Source organism: Neofelis nebulosa, chromosome 9 (assembly GCF_028018385.1).
Source record: "Neofelis nebulosa isolate mNeoNeb1 chromosome 9, mNeoNeb1.pri, whole genome shotgun sequence".
In the NCBI taxonomy this organism is placed as follows: Eukaryota; Metazoa; Chordata; class Mammalia; order Carnivora; family Felidae; genus Neofelis; species Neofelis nebulosa.
Window position 1 is genome coordinate 118,025,453 of NC_080790.1, and position 16,755 is coordinate 118,042,207.

A 16,755-nucleotide genomic window follows, 5' to 3' on the forward strand; every position below is an offset into this window, starting at 1 on the left:
GGGGGCACTGGCAATGAGGACAGAAAGTAGGGCCAGGGTTTGAGGTAGGAGGGAGGCAAAGCCCTACCAAGGAAGTCGTTGGCAGAGATGCGGTCATAGTCCCAGACCTGCAGGACCAGCACGGCTGGCTGCCGGAACTCGGCCTCCTCCAGGGCGAAGGGTCCAGGCCGGCGCCTGACGCTCACCTCCCGTTCCGTGGGCAGGTAGTCGAAGCGGAACACAAAGCGCCAGTTAAAATTCCCCTCCCCAGTCAGAGAGTTGAAGTGAACGTCTGTCTCCTGCTTGTCATGCTCCAGTCCCTTCACCCAGCTGGAGCCAGGAGAGAGGTACAGGCGGAAGAGTAGGCTTCAGCACTGGGGCCAAACCCAGAACCCAGCTCGCCAACCACCCCCCCCCCCAACCCCTGACCACCGGAGGGAGGGGGGGGCCCTCCACCAACTTCAGGTGCCAGAGAAGGCCCAGAAGACAGGGCTGTGGCTCAGCCTGAAGCCCATGCCCCTGACTGCAGTCTCACCTTGGTTCTCAGCCATTTGCCCAGCCTAGCCCACAGGCTCACCTTTTCACGTAGATGTCACTTGACATCTCTCCAGTGAGTGGGTTCACATCATCCAGAACCACATCCTCCGTGTTCCAGATGATGACTCTGAGCTCATAGCTGGGGGAGGTATCAGAAGAGAGTTTTCAGACTCTTGGGGTCTTGAGAGGGGCTGCAGGAAGCACCTAGGCCATGGCCGTGACATTCATTGAGCACCTCCATGTGCCCAGCTGGGTGATCAGGATGTCTGTGGTACTTACATGGGCAGTCCCAGCTATCACTGACCACTCCCACCACAGCAGATGGCACCAGGAATGGTCTATTGACCAAAGCTGGGCCAAGTTTCCCCCATAAATTTTGAATCAGGATGCTGAAAGGTTGAGTAACGTCAGATGCCACCACATTTGGAGTTGGAGCCACCACGAGCCAGGGTGATGTGCAAGCTGAAGTTTTAGGGCACAGGGGAGAGAAAGCCAGTTTGCAGTGACAAGTGAGAGGGAGAGCTACAGAGTGGGGATGAGAGCATGCAGCACCTGAGTGGCAGAAGGAGGGGCAGCAGCTTTCCTGATTCTACCCCAGATAGCCATGGATTTTTCTGGGTATCTGTTGTTTTCTCTTACCCAGCATCAGTTTCCTCTCATTTGCTGACGGCACCATGATTTTGTGTTGGTGAGCACCCACTACCCTCACCCCTATGCTGTCAATCTGTGTGATTCTGGTGGGGAAGACTCACCTCTACCTGGCTCCAGAGGTGGGTACATCACCTAGGACATCACCCAGGGTTAGCCAATGAGCGGATTACAGCCCCCTACCCACAAAGGTTGGTTAAGAGACCAGGATTTGACGCATGCTGATCCAATGAGAGTCAGCCCTGATACTTCTGCTTTTACTGGCAAACAGGTGTTTGTTTTTCTGCTCAAGTAGTCTAGTTGATGAGATATAAGCCTTGTACCATTAGCAGCCATCTTGCCCCCAGACTGCAGAAGCCTCCCTGAGAGTGACACCAAGGGAAGCAGAGCCCAGAGGTGGAAAGTGTAGATTGCTGACAATATCTGAAGTACATAGAGCCTACGCAGAACTCCACTCAGACCAGCTCCAGTTGGAAGGGGGCAGACACCCAACTCACAATGGCTTAAGAAAAGAAAGGGAACTTAATAGCTCACCTAGTTGAAAAGGCTGGCTCAGCAGCCTCTGGCTGCTTCACTGGAGGCCCAGGTTTTCAGAGAGCCCTGGTGCTGGCAGTCCAAATGTGCCTGCCCCAGGGGAGACAGGGCCAGAACTCACCTGATGGGCTGCCGAGGCTTGATGTCAACTGGGGGTGGGGCAGGCACATCGCGGGGGAAGATGTCAATCCACATGTGAAGGGATCCCTGGGAACACAGGATCAGGCTGAAGGGGTTTGCTGAGGTCCCCACCTCCTGTGATAGCCTTGTGGCCAGAGGCTGTGCCTTGCCCCAGATGGAGAGGAGCTGGAGTCAAGAGGGCACAGTCAGGTAGATCCTGGAGGATGAGGTCGAAGGTGGGGTCTGAAGTGGGCGTTCCAGGTCTAAGGTTAGGTTAAGGATAAGGCCCTGGGAGTGGAAGGTTGGGATCAAAAGTAAGATCTGGTGTTCCCAAAGTCCAGAGCCTAGGGACCTGGGGTTGAGGTCAGATCGAGAGTGCCAGGTCTGACCCCTTGGTGGCCAGGGGTGGGGATCCTGCAGGACCAAAGTCAAGGTGGAGGTATGGAGTCCAGGATGGGGGTCTAAGACTGGAGTGGGGATGCTGGGAACCAGGATCAGGAGCCAGAATCAGAAGTGGGAGTGCAGTGCCCAGTTAAAGGTGTTGGGGAAGGTGCATCCTGAGGGCCCAGGGTCCAGGAGCAGGTGGGAGTCCTGGGATTCTGGGAACCCCGGGGGTTCTGGGGTTGGGTGCTGAGCCCTCCCTCACCTGCAGCAGCCCTGGGCTGCGGGGATGGTAGAGGGGCCGAGTTTCTACGTGCTCGGGCACCAGCTGGATCCCAAGCTCCGGCATCTCTTGCCAGCGCTGCAGCACCAGCAATGCCTGTACCTCCTCGGGGACCTCGCTTGCCACTTTGGGGCCCCCCCTACCTGCGAGAAGAGGTGTATGAGCTTGGGTCCCTCACAGGTCCCGAATCTCCCACTTTCCACTCCCACCCCTCAACAGAAGTGCAAAGCTGAGGCAGCTGCTTTGTTGGACAAAGCCCATGGTCCGGGAGGTCAAGTCCACAAGGCACAGAAAGTGGGGAGATGCTTCTCTAACAACTTTTGCCTGTAAAAATCCAGCAGTGGAAGGACAGTGGGATTGGAGGGGCTATGACTTTGCACAGACTCTGTTTAGAGAAAGACCGCCAGCCACTTATGAGGTGTGAGCTCAATTCTGCATCTACATTTTGTCATGTGGGACCCCTATGTGGGCCACCCTATGTTCTGGAAACTTGATTAGCTATGGCTCTGAGGGGTCCACTTTGACTCTTTGGGGATCATGCTCACCAACAAAGACCATTTTCTCCCCACCATCCAAGAATCTCATCCTTAGCCAAACTCACCACCTCTGCTTGCAGAAGGAGGCAAGTTCTTTTGGGGGACACACTAGAGTGGGCACCAGGGGGCCCCTGTACCTTAACAATCTTGCTCCCTATGGAGTGTTCGTCAGAGAGGGGCTGGTACCTGGGGGCAGGGTCTCAGGCGATGTCAGAAAGACTTTGCTGCCCACCTTGACAGCCCCGGCTCGGTATTCAGGGCCAGGGAGGCCACAGCGTTGGCACAGCCCCGCCAGGATCTGGGAAGGCTGGAGCGCATCACGCCAGGCATTGTACCCGTCCCTGCGGGCAGAAAGGGAAAATGCTTCAGTTGGAGTCAGCATATGGACACAAGGTGGGCACAGGGGCAGGGATGGGGACCCTTGAAGACATAGGATCCAGGTTCATAACTCCAGTACAAGACAGATTAGACCTTGCTTATGGTAACCAAGAAAATCAAAGATGTATTGCCCATGCTCCAATGGAGGAGATAACTGATATTATCTCCATTTTGCAGATGAGGAAACTGAGGCTCAGAGAGATCAAATGACTTATTATAGGATACCAAATCCCAAGCCCAGGTATTGACCACTATGCTATAAGGTCCTGGTCATAGGGAGGTCCCCTTCTATGAAATCAAAGGATCTGGGGACATCAACAAGAATGTGACCTTAAATGTCTTTGGTCAGACTCAGAATGGCTCCTGAGGGTCTGTGGGACTCACGTGTCATATTGGGAGGCCAGCCCACAGTTCGCCCTGTGATGGCTATAGAATCGGTTTTCCAGATCAATGTGGGTCTCCCCAATGAGGTCATCAGAACCCACAAGGTCGTGATCATACACGGCCACAGTCAGCTCTGGCTCGGCAGGAAGAGAGATGCTGAGCTCCAGCACCCTGGCCAGGAGAGAGAATGGCTGAGGACACCTCCATCCCCTAGGAGATGGTCTTGTTGGGGGACAGGGGTTCCAGGGGGCTCAGCAGCCTTTGTCCATTCCCTCACCATCACCATGCCAGCTGCCTGAATGGGATGCCTTGGGCCACAGGGTCAGATGGTAAAAGTGCTCCCACTCCCAAGCCCAGGGCCCAGCCTCACTCTCCAAAGATGGGGTTCAGCTGCTTGGGGATGTAGCGCTCCTTGGTGTCCTGCCGCTCCCGGCCAGCACTCACCACCACGTAAGGGTCTGCCTTGCCATTGGGGTCCGCAGGAGCCAGGTTGGTAGCCTAGGGGGACAATGTGGGTGGGGCTGAGAGAAGTATCACTGTCATAACCCAAGGTTACCCTTGCTGGACCAAATCTCAGGTTATGTGTAAGCAAGAAGTTACTGAGGAGGTATCTCGCACCACGAGGAATCAACTGAAAGGTTGCACAAGATGACTTTTTTCTTCTTTTAAGTTAATTATGAAATATTTAAGACATGCAAATAGGTATAATGAAAAATATAATGAGGGGAGCCTGGGTGGCTCAGTCGGTTAAACATCAGACTTAGGCTCAGGTCATGATCTTGCAGTCTGTGGGTTCAGGCCCTGCATCAGGCTCTGTGCTGACAGCTCGGAGCCTGGAGCTTGTTTGAGATTCTGTGTCTCCCTCTCTCTGCCCTTGTCCCACTCATGCTCTGTCTCACTCTGTCTCTCAAAAATAAATGTTAAAAAAAATTTTTTAATATAAAATGAAACAAAATATGTGGAAAGATGTATAGGACTTTGATGTTCAAATCATAACTTTCTATGTTCACTTTTATTTTTTACAATGATAAAGATATTTTAACTAATATAAAAAGAATAATACAATGAACATGTGTATGCCCAGCTTAATAAATAAAACACTACCAACAAATGGAAACTCCCTGAATCCCCTTACCTGATTTAATTTCCTTTTCATCACTGAAGTTGCCAGAACCCTTTACTTGAGGTTTATGACTCACACAAAAAAAGTAAAAATACTTTTACTACATATGCATGCATCCTGAAGCAATATATAGCACCATTTTGCATGTTTTTTAACTATATGTATTAAACTTACTTTTCTGTTTTGGTAACTACATAATGTAGTAAATATATAACCTATGCATAAATTATTGAAGTATAATTTATATATACGAATATATTTTTAGTGTTTTTTTACCCTCCTGTCTACAGTGAATGAGCATCCCGGTTGCTCCACATCTTTATAAACACTTGGTATTGTCAATCTTTTTTATTTTAGCCATTCTAGCATAGGCAAAACTGTAGCTCATCGTGGTTTTAATTTGCATTTCCCTGATAACTAGGCGTGTTGAGCATCTTTGGATGTGGTTATTCACCTTGTGTATAGAATTTGGTGAGGTGTCTGTTCATATCTTTCGCTCCACCACTGAGTTTTTAATTTTAAATATTAGACTTTTGGGGCGCCTAGGTGGCTCAGTCGGTTGGGCGTCCGACTTCAGCTCAGGTCATGATCTCACGGTTCATGAGTTCGAGCCCCGCATCCAGCTCTGTGCTGACAGTTCAGAGCCTGGAGCCTGCTTCAGATTCTGACTCCTTTTTTCTCTGCCCCTCCCCTGCTCATTCTTTCTCTCTCTCTCTCTCTCTCTCTCTCTCTTTCAAAAATAAATAAAAATTAAAAGAAAAATGTGTCTGGTTTTTTTTAAATTTTTTTTTTTCAACGTTTTTTATTTATTTTTGGGACAGAGAGAGACAGAGCATGAATGGGGGAGGGGCAGAGAGAGAGGGAGACACAGAATCGGAAACAGGCTCCAGGCTCCGAGCCATCAGCCCAGAGCCTGACGCGGGGCTCGAACTCATGGACCGCGAGATCGTGACCTGGCTGAAGTCGGACGCTTAACCGACTGCGCCACCCAGGTGCCCCTGGTTTTTTTTTAATTAAGAAAAAATTTTTAAGTGTTTATGTTTTGAGGGAGAGAGAGACAGAGCATAAGTGGGGGAGGGGCAGAGAGAGGGAGACACAGAATCTGTGTCCGAAGCAGGCTCCAGACTCTGAGCTGTCAGCACAGAGCCCGATGCGGGGCTTGAACTCATGAACAGATAGATCATGACCTGAGCTGAAGTTGGATGACCAACTGACGGAACCATCCTGGCGCCCCTCCCCCCCCCAATTTTTTAAATTATACTTTTAATTTCTAAAAATTCTTGGGGTGCCTGGGTGGCTCAGGTGGTTAAGCAACCAACTTGGGCTCAGGTCATGATCTCATGGTTTGTGGGTTCAAGCTCCCACATCAGGCTCTATGCTGACAGTTCAGAGCCTAGAGCCTGCTTCGGATTCTGTGTCTCCCTCTCTCTCTGCCCCTCCCCTGCTCATGCTCGCTCTCTCTCAAAAATAAATATTAAAAAATCTAATTTCTAAAAGTTCTATCTACTCCTTCAAATTGGCTGTTTATTTTTAATTTAATGTCTTGTTCCTTAGGTATTTTAATATATTCTTTATTTCTTTAAACATTCTCTATATAGTTATTTATATTTTCTATCTGGTCATTCCAATATCACTGACCCCGGGAGTCTGAATCTGTTGTTATTTTTGCTATTCTTATTCATTGTGGCTTGTTTCTTTGTATATTGGCACTTTTTACCATGACTCATGTTTGGTTTAACTCATCCTGAGGGCCCAAATTGCATGTGCTCTCTGCCAGAGACGGCTTGCTTTTGCTTCTAACAGTTTCCTGGGCAAACTACCAACCTGCAGCCACTTTATTATTTTTTTTTAATGTTTATTTATTTTGAGAGAGAGAGAGAGCACACGTGGGCACACAAGTGGGGGAGGGGCAGAGAGAAAGAGAATAAATCCCAAGCAGCCTCCATGCTCAGTGCAGAGCACATGAAGTGCTCGATCTCACAACTGAAGGATCATGACCTGAGCCAAAATCAAGAGTCGGACGCCCAACCGACTGAGTCACCCAGGTGCCCCTAATTTTATTATTTTCAAAACTTCCAGTCACTCTTGAAAGCCTCTTGTTCTCCATTTGGGAAATATATTAGATGGTTGTTTTACATTTTAATATTTGAAAATTCTAACATCCAAAACCCTTAAAAGTTTCATTCTCCTTTGTGTTGTTTTTTTTCTAGCATTTTTTTCTCATAGTTTTTTTTTTTTTCTTTTTTTCTTTTTTAATTTGGGATTTTGAGCCCAAACTTAGCTGTCTAAATCTATGAAACCAGGGGAAACTTGGGACCATTTTAAGCCAATTTCTCAGCTTTGAGTTTTCTGGAGTGAGCAGATAATATAAATTCAAGTCTTAAATCAATGTGAGAGCAAAACTCTAATTATAAATTCTCAGGGAAGACATTGTTTTCTACTTCCCCCAGTTGGAGAAGAGGCTGAAACAGACCATTTACTTAACAAGCTCCTTTTCCAGTGAGTAGAATTCCTCTTGCCCACCTTTCACTAAGCGCAGAGCCCTCACTGGATGCTGCTTCACGCAAGGGTCTTGGCTGTGGCTCCCATCTTAGACAGGCTATTAGAACCTAAGCCTCTGGGTCCAAGCCTCTGGTACCTCTTGAGAGGTAGAACCTCTCAAGACAACCTGTGTTTCAGGGCTTCCACGTGGGATTCCTTCTGCCTCTTCATCTTAGATCCACTGGGGATTCCCTTTCTTATGAGCTTAGCATTCATTTAAGATTGTTTATCTAGCATTTCTAGATGAATTACATCAGGAAGTTATTTCCAACCATCTAGTCTGTGATACTGCGAGAAGCAGAAGATCAAGATGACTCCTACTATCAAATTATGCACTAGGATGTGCCACAGAACATTTATTTGAATTATGTCTTAGTCATAATCCTTATATTTAAACCAGATAGAAACACAGAATCTATTCCGGTGCTGAGATCGAAGTAGGCAGAGAAACCCACTCATTCCTCTCATTCCCTGAGATGCCTTTTGGGAAACTTCAGGACCCTGCTGAGTGCTGTGTGAAAACCACAGCAAGGCAAGAACCTGTGTGAAGGTTTGTTTTTTATTTTGTTTTGTTTTTTTACCCCTCTCCCCTGTGTGAAGGTATTTGATGACAAGCCGTTGTGAAACTTGAGGTTAAGAGCTCTGCTCTCCCTGGAGTTATATTCCACGTTCTATAAACTAAGGGTTTAGAACTATGAATAAGGAGTCAGAAGACCTAAGCTCTAAAGTCTGGTTCTACCATGTGTGAGCTTTGTAACCCTGGGGAATCTTTTAACTTGTGCCTAAGATTTCCCACCTGAAAAATGAAGAAGGTGGACTCTAATCCCTGAGATTCCTTCCAAATCCTCAGTCTGTAGCTTTCATGTACATTACCTTCACTGGAATTGGAGGCATGCTGGGGCGACGGATGCTCACCTTTACCACATATACTCTGACCAGGAGCTTAATGGGCCGGTTCTGCGGAACCCCTCGGGAGATCTGGGGCTCAGAGAACGACACTGCCTCTGATTCAGGGTAAATAAGGAACGAGCCCTGGTTGGGGGAAGACAGAAAAGTCTCTGGGAAGAGAGTCTTCCTGCTGCCTCCCCACCTGTACTCCTTGGCCACCCTTCCTTCCCCAAACATACCTTGAACTTGCCCACAAGGTGTCCAGACCTTTCTTCCTCTGCATCTCCATCCTGGCCCCCTTGCCCTCGGTACAGGGGAAATACATTCAGCCAGTCTTCAAAGTTGTTAAACTCTTCTTCCAGGGTGCTGTTGTAGATCTGAAAGGCAAGGGCCTCAGTGATAGACCAATGTCCAGAATCCTAGCAGAATCCCCTTTCTCTGACCCCCACTCACCTTCAGGGTGGCTATCGCTTTCTTCTGGGACACAGAGCCTTTAACTTCAGCCTCACCCTGACCCTGGTCTTGGACCTCCCCATCCACAGAAATGAGGTTGACCCCATCTGGGAACAGCAGAAATGCCACAATTTGAAATACTGGTGTCACGGGAGGGAGAGAGACACACAGAGTAGGAACAAGAAAGCCAAATCTCCTACCTGACTCCCCAGGATCATCCATCTCATCCTCATCAAAGTTGGTCTGAAATCAAAGGGCAAGTCAGAGATTCTTCCCTACCTTCACCTCCTTAATCTACCCCTTTTCCAGGATAGGGAGTTGGGAAACCTTAGTCCCAGTTCAGCCATGTGAACCACTTACATTTGGCTAGCAGTTTGGCTAGTCCTGCACTGCCCAAGACAGTAACCCCAGCTCCGTGTGTCTAGTGAGCACTTGAAATTGAAAATTGAGATGTGCCGTAAGTGTAAAATACCAAATTTTAAAGACTTAGTATAAAATAAGAATGTCAAATGTTCCATTGTTTTTTATAAAGGTTACTTGTTGGAATATTTTAGATATATTAGGTTAAATAAAATATATTATTAAAGTCCATTTCACCTCTTTCCTTTTACTTTTTTTTTTTAATTTGTCCACTTTAAAAGTTAGAACTACATATGTGGTTCACATGATATTTCTGACAGCACACCTATCAGTAATTCTCAGCTTCCAGAACTGTTATGAAGGTGAGAAAAGACATGCAATGAAGAGCTCTGAAAAGCTGTGGAGCTCCACATCTGATGAGATCCTTCTTGCCATTTATACCCCTGGGCCTCCAGCTGCAGTCTGGGACCTGCCTCTGCACCCACCTGCCCCTGGAGCTCCTGCAGCGAGGCATAGTACTTGGACCACCAGTCAAGCTCTTCAGGATCTGGGATGTCTTCCTCCAGCTCGGGGCCTTGGTTCAGGAGGCTTCCCAAAGGGAGCTTCTTCAGAGGAGTCTGAGGAAGAGAGAACTGAGCGCCCCTAACCCAGCATCACCCAGTCCCTTCTCCACCCATCTCCATACCCCATCACCTTGAGAAGCCGTCTGGGCATCCCCACTTCAGCCAAGAAGGGATCCAGAGACCTCTGTTCTGGGAGAGAGGAAATGACACCAGGAGGAGGTCAGGTGAAATCAGACTCCATGCCCCATGGGAGGGTCCCCTGGAGCCATCTCAACCGGGGAACTGAGGGGCTTCTGTCTGGTGGCCCTTAAGGGGAAGGAGGGCCCCTTACCTTTTGGTCCCTTAGGCACTAGGTCCGCTGTCTCTTCCTCTTCTCCTTCCTCCTTGGGGGGATCCTCATGAGCCCGGAGTATGAATCGCAGCATGTGGGAGACAACATGGGAACCCACAAGCACGGTGCGGCCAAAGGCCCGGCGCTCGATCACCAGGATGCTGAGTGGGGGCTGTAGGTAAGGCTGCTCAGGCAGGTCCTGGGGGTGGGGAGAGAGAAACTGGGTCTCTGAAGACCTGGGGAGGAGGGAGAGGCAGCAGCACAGGCAGACAGAAGAGTGGAGCTAAAGCTGCTTTCCCAGCTCAGCTCTGCCACAGCCTCATTGTGTCATGTCTGGTAAGTCACCGAGCCTGTTTCCCTGGCCAAAAAGGGATACGATCCTGCACTCAAAAGACTGTTGTAAATATCAAAAGACATAATAGATACAAAACTACTTTGGAGCCAACAAAGTGCTATCAGAAACATGTGGTGGTGGTGGTTGTTATTATATAAAGGATCAATGCTCAGTTTGCTAATGTAGATTTAAAGCCTTAACAATATGTATGCCCTTTAATATGGGAATTCTATATCTATCAATGGATCCTAAGGGGGAGGGAAAAATTAAAATACTGTATTGTTGGGTTTATTTTATACGTATGTGACAATTATCACACAAAGGAGGGAAGAAGGAATGGCCCTATAGTACAGAAAAATTTTACTGTAATTGAATTAGTATTAATCTGAAGTAGATTGTGAAAAATCAGCACACATACTGCGATCCCTAGAGCAACTACTAAGCAAAGATCAACAAAGGAATTAAAGTAGTACGCTAATAAATATCTAATACAAAAGAAAGCAGTAAAGGAGGAACAAAAAATATATGAGACATATAGAAAACAAATACCAGGGGGGCCTAGGTGGCTCAGTCAGTTGAAAGTCTGATTCTTGGTTTAGGCTCAGGTCATGATCTCACAGTTTGTGGGATCAAGCCCCACTGTCAGGCTCTGCGCTGGCTGGCATGGAGTCTACTTGGGATTCTCTCTCTCCCTCTCTCTCTGCCCCTCCCCTGCTTGTGGAGTTATTTTTAGAGAGTGTATCGTAAGCCCCGGGAAAGTAAATGGGGTAATTGATGAAATGTCAGCAATGTTCTGGTCTCAAGGCTGTCGAATGCGATAGCACTACAAGATCCAGAGCCCCACGATCTCCCAGGAGCCAGTTAGGAAACAGACCCACTGCAATTGCCTAGCAGTCCTTGAAACTGCACATCTTCCCTGCATGCTTTCGCGTAAACACCAGATGTGTCTTTGGTCTATGTGTGGAGGCTCTTTGTGTTTTCCTCCCATGCTTTGACATTCTTTGATGTTTATATCTGGCGAACATGAAATAAAGACCAAGTGCAGTTTGCTGCTGTTTCACTGGCAGAGGCAGCCCTGCATATCTGCTCTAAGAGTCTGAGAACTTTTTCTTCAGTGTGTGGCTACACCTGCAAGTGCTCTGTATCTCTCTCTCTCTCTCTCTCAATATAAATAAACATTAAAAAAAAGAAAAAGAAAACAAATAGCAAAATGGCAGATGTAAATCCCAACCATGTCAATAATTACTTCAAATGTGACTTTGATTTGTAAAACAAAGACAAAAGAAATGCAGAAAAAAATTAAATTTCCTTTGCCTTGGCAAAGTGCTTAAGACAGGCAGGGTGACCTTTCTTCAGGAACTCAACTGCCTCTATTGCTAGAGGCAAAAGGCAACCTTAGCTTGACATTAGCCTTACCTGTAAAAATCCCTTTGGAAACTTCCTTTATTCTACCCCACCCCCCAAAGATATATGTTAGCAGTCATCCTCCAAGCAAATGGCCCACTGATATCATCTGAAGGGTCTCATGACTAAGGTTTTACCAGACAGTAGTAAATGACAGCAGCTAGCCCCTCAAGGTCCTGGAAACTTGGCTTCCAAATTCCTCAGAGATTTACACTATTCCTAACCCTCTTCCAACCTGAAGGTATATAATCAGTCACTCCTCACAACCCCAGTGCAGCTCTTTCTGCCCACAATTCCTGTCCCTGTGCTTTAATAAAACCACCTGTTTTGCACCAAAGATGTCTCAAGAATTCTTTCTTGACCATTAGCTCCAGGACCCCAACACTTCACATTAACTTTATTAAACACTTTAAGCAAAAGGCAGAGATTGTCAATGGATTTTTTTTTTAAATATGCAACTACGTGCTAAAAGATACTCTTTAAAAAGACACATATTGGTTGAAAGGAAAAGGATGGGGAAAGATACATCATGCATCCAGTAATCATAGAGAGCTGGAACGGCTTTACTATCAGACAAAATGAACTTTAAGACACAAAATTTTACTAGAGGCAAAGACAGACATTTTATGATGATAAACAGATCAACTCATAGGAAGCTATAGCAATTGTAAACATATATGTACCTAACAACAGAACCTCAAAATACAAGTAGACTGTGACAAAATTGAAGGGAAAAAAAACGATTCAACAATAATAGCTGGAGACTTCAATATCATATTCTCAATAACGGATGGAACAACTAGTTAGAAAATCACCAAGAAGGCTTTTTTTTCATTGTTTATTTATTTATTTTGAGAGAGAGAGAGAGTGAGAGAGGGAGAGGGAATGAAGCCCAAGCAGGTCCCATGCTGTCAGCGGAGTCCAACTCGCTCAGTCTCACTAACCATGAGATCATGACCTTGAGTCAAAATCAAGATCCAATGCTCAACTGACTGAGCCACTCAGGCACCCCAAGAAGGCTTTTTTTTTTAAATTTTTTTAAATGTTTGTTTATTTTTGAGAGAGAGAGTGTGTGAGCAGGGGAGGGGCAGAGAGAGGGAGCCACAGAATCTGAAGCAGGCTTCAGGCTCTCAGCTGTCAGCACAGAGCCTGATGTGGGGTTCAAACCCAAGAACTGTGAGATCATGACCTGAACTGAAGTCAGATGCTCAACTGACTGAGCCACACAGGCACCCCTAAAGAAGGCTTTTTTTAAGAAGGCTTGCATAACACTATTAACCCAGCCTGACCTAACTGACATCTATAGGTCACTCTACCTAAACAACAGAAGAATACTTAGTCATTCTTTTCAAGTGCACAATGGAGAGAGGTGGAGACAGGGATATGATTTCCTCAATTTGCGCTGTGAAATAAGAAATGAAAGGAAACACTCCCTAGAAGTTCAATGGGCAAACTGCTTCCAGCTTCACCATCTTATAGCACAATGAAGTTTCCAAACTGAAAACTCCTGCAGGTGAAACAGAGTCAAGAATGTGTTAGGGTTTTTGTTGTTTTTGTTTTTTGTTTGTTTGTTCTTGTGGGGTTTTATCCCCTTGCAGTCTGGAACCACTATGCTTTGTCCCGGTCTCCCCCTCACATAGGCACAGCACTTTTCAGTTTACAAAGCCCTTTCACCAAGATCCTTTCTCTCACTGGCTCCCTACAGCACTCCTGCAAGAAGCATTTGATATATTTCCTTCAATCTTCAATATTTCTTCAAATCAGAAATAGGTTTTTCTTTTATACAAACAAATAGGGACACCTGGGTGGCTCAATCAGTTAAGTGTCTGACTCTGGGTTTCAGCTCAGGTCATGATCTCATGGTTCATGAGTTTGAGCCCTGCATCATCAGGCTCTGCACTGTCAGCACCAAGCCTGCTTGAGATTCTCTCTCTCTTCCTCCTCTGCCTCTCCCCCACTGTGCTAGCACTCTCTCTCTCAAAATAAATAAATAAGCTTTAAAAACATCATTAAACAAACAAAGCACTAAAGCTCAACTAAGACAAGTGATTTGACAAGCTCCTAAGTGGCACTGCCAGAATTTGAATCCAAAGTCCATACTACAGAAATTACAAATTACACAAAGAATGCATTTCTTTGCCCCTGGTGTCTCAGACACTAGATAGATTCTTTGTGACCTATATTGCATGACACTTACCTAAGCCACTCATTCAACAGAGCCAAGAGAGTACCACCAGTTCATGGATTAATCCAGAGATCAGCAAACTATAACCTGTAAGCCAAATCTGGCCCACTGCCTGTTTTTATAAATAAAGTTCTATTGGAACACTGTCATACTTATTCATTTACTTGCTGTTTATGTCTGTTTTCATGCTACTATTACAGAGTTGAGTAATTGCAACTGAAACTGGCCCACAAAGCCTAAAATATTTACTATCTGTCTTTTTATAGAAAATTTGCTCCAGACTTCAAGCTGTATTACAAAGCTGTAATTATCAAGACAGTATGGTACTGGCACAAAAACAGACACATAGGGGCACCTGGGTGGCTCAGTCAGTTGAGCGTTCGGCTTCAGCTCAGGTCATGATCTCGTGGTTCTTGGGTTTAAGCTCTACATCGGGCTCTGTGCTGACAGCTTAGAGCCTGGAGCCTGCTTTGGATTCTGTGTCTCCCTCCCTCTCTGCCCCTCCTCTGCTTGTGCTCTGACTCACACTCTCTCTCTCTCTTAAAAAATAAACATTAAAAAAATTTTTTAATTAAAAAAAAAGACACATAGATCAATAGAACAGAATAGAGAACCAGAAATGGACCCATAAATGTACGGCCAACTAATCTTTGACAAACCAGGAAAGAATGCAATGGAAAAAAGACAGTCTCTTCAGCAAATGGTGTTGGGAAACCTGGACAACAACATGCAGAAGAATGAACCTGGACCACTTGCTTACACCATACACAAAAACAAACTCAAAATGGATGAAAGACCTAAATGTAAGACAAGAAGCCATCAAAATCCTAGAGGAGAAAACAGTCAACAACCTCTGTGACCTGGGCTGCAGCAACTTCTTACTTGACATGTCTCCAGAGGCAAGGGAAACAAAAGCAAAAATGAACTACTGGGACCTCATCAAAATAAAAACCTTCTGCACAGCGAAGGAAACAATCAGCAAAACTAAAAGGCAACTGACAGAATGGGAGAAGATATTTGCAAATGACATATCAGATAAAGGGTTATATCTTTATAAAGAACTGATCAAACTCAACACCCAAAAAACAAATAATCCAGTGAAGAAACGGGCAAAAGACATGAATAGATGCTTTTCCAAAGAAGACATCCAGATGGCTAACAGACACATGAAAAAATGCTCAACATCACTCATCATCAGGGAAATACAAATCCAAACCACAATGAGATACCACCTCATACCTGTCAGAATGGCAACATTAACAGCTCAGGCAACAACAGATGTTGACAAGGCTGTAGAGAAAGAGGAACCCTTTTGCACTGCTGGTGGGAATGCAAACTGGTACAGCCACTCTGGAAAATAGTATGGAGGTTCCTCAAAAAGTTAAAAATAGAACGACCCTACGACCCAGCAATTGCACTACTAAGTATTTATCCAAAGGATACAGAAGAGCTGATTCAAAGGGGCACATGCACCCCAATGCTTATAGTAGCACTATCAACAATAGTCAAAGTATGGAAAGAGCCCAGATGTCCATCGAATAATGAATGAATAAAGATGAATGATGCCTGGGTGGCTCAGTCGGTTAAGTGTCTGACTTTGGCTCAGGTCATGATCTCGCAGTTCATGAGTTTGAGCCCTGCATCAGGCTCTGTGCTGACAGCTTGGAGTCCGGAGCCTGCTTCGGATTCTGTGTCTTCCTCTCTCTCTCTGCCCCTCTCCCACTCATGTTCTGTCTCTCTCTCTCAAAAATAAGCATTAAAAAAGAAGAAGAAGATGTGGTATACATATACAGTGGAGTATTACTTGGAAATCAAAAAGAATGCAATCTTGCCATTTGCAACAACATGGATGGAACTAGAATGTATTACTCTAGCAATAAGTGAAATAAGTCAGTCAGAGAGAGACAAATATGATTTCAGTCTTATGTGGAATTTAAGATATAAAATAGATGAACGTAAGGGAAGGGAAGCAAAAACAGTATAAAAACAGGAAGGGAGACAAACCATAAGAGACTTAAATACAGAGGGCGAACTGAGGGTTGCTGGAGGGGTTTGGGGTGGGGGGATGGGCTAAATGGGCAAGGGACATTAAGGAGGACATTTGTTGGGATGAGCACTGGGTGTTATATGTAAGTGATGAATCACTAAATTCTATTCCTGAAGTTATCATTATACTATATGTTAACTAATTTGGATGTAAATTAAAAATAATAATAATTATTAATTTAAAAATAAATTTAAAAATATTTGCTGATCCCTTGATTAACCTAAGATGACTGGTTAGGAATTCACCATCCCACTGCCCTTTCACTTCTTAACCCAGCATTTCTTGCTCCCAGCGCATGTCCTCACCACTGTCAGATGCCTGACAAGCTCAGTGAAATTGGGGTTCTCACGGTAACTGGCCAGGACCTCCGACTCCACACGTCGCCCAGCCACCTCCAGCACAACCTGGGGCTGCTCCACTTCAAACAGATGCACACGGCCGAGACCCCTCAGACCCCAGAACAGCACCTGGGGTCAGGAAGTGAGAAATTCAGGGGCCTGCACTTGACAGAAGGCACCCAGGTGTGTGTGTGTGTGTGTGTGTGTGGTGTGTGGTGGGGGTGGGAGGGATGTGTGACTGACGATACCTCAACACGGAACTCCCTGAGTACTGGACGCACGTTAGGTGGCAGGGACAGGCGCCCGGAGAGGGGCTCGGCCAGTGGTGTCAGATCCTGGGGCTCTACATCACTGGGCACTGAGGGCTGCAGGGGACAAGAGATCAGAGGTCAAGGAGGAATCAGGCCA

General features: G+C 46.1%; 1 protein-coding gene across 1 annotated transcript in view; it reads right to left on the reverse strand.

The window, feature by feature from the left end:
- LOC131485690 (fer-1-like protein 4) overlaps positions 1–16,755 on the reverse strand; it is a 33,937-nt gene that overhangs the window by 1,264 nt on the left and 15,918 nt on the right. Inside the window, exons 27-42 of the mRNA XM_058685423.1 lie at positions 16,596–16,712; positions 16,315–16,476; positions 10,040–10,238; positions 9,839–9,897; positions 9,631–9,762; positions 8,986–9,028; positions 8,786–8,892; positions 8,572–8,709; positions 8,360–8,476; positions 4,151–4,278; positions 3,781–3,951; positions 3,205–3,359; positions 2,465–2,625; positions 1,820–1,905; positions 557–655; positions 68–309 (exon numbers count right to left, since the gene is read on the reverse strand). Of these exons, the coding sequence (XP_058541406.1) occupies positions 68–309; positions 557–655; positions 1,820–1,905; positions 2,465–2,625; positions 3,205–3,359; positions 3,781–3,951; positions 4,151–4,278; positions 8,360–8,476; positions 8,572–8,709; positions 8,786–8,892; positions 8,986–9,028; positions 9,631–9,762; positions 9,839–9,897; positions 10,040–10,238; positions 16,315–16,476; positions 16,596–16,712 (2,116 nt within the window). The remainder of the gene's footprint in view (positions 1–67; positions 310–556; positions 656–1,819; positions 1,906–2,464; positions 2,626–3,204; positions 3,360–3,780; positions 3,952–4,150; positions 4,279–8,359; positions 8,477–8,571; positions 8,710–8,785; positions 8,893–8,985; positions 9,029–9,630; positions 9,763–9,838; positions 9,898–10,039; positions 10,239–16,314; positions 16,477–16,595; positions 16,713–16,755) is intronic.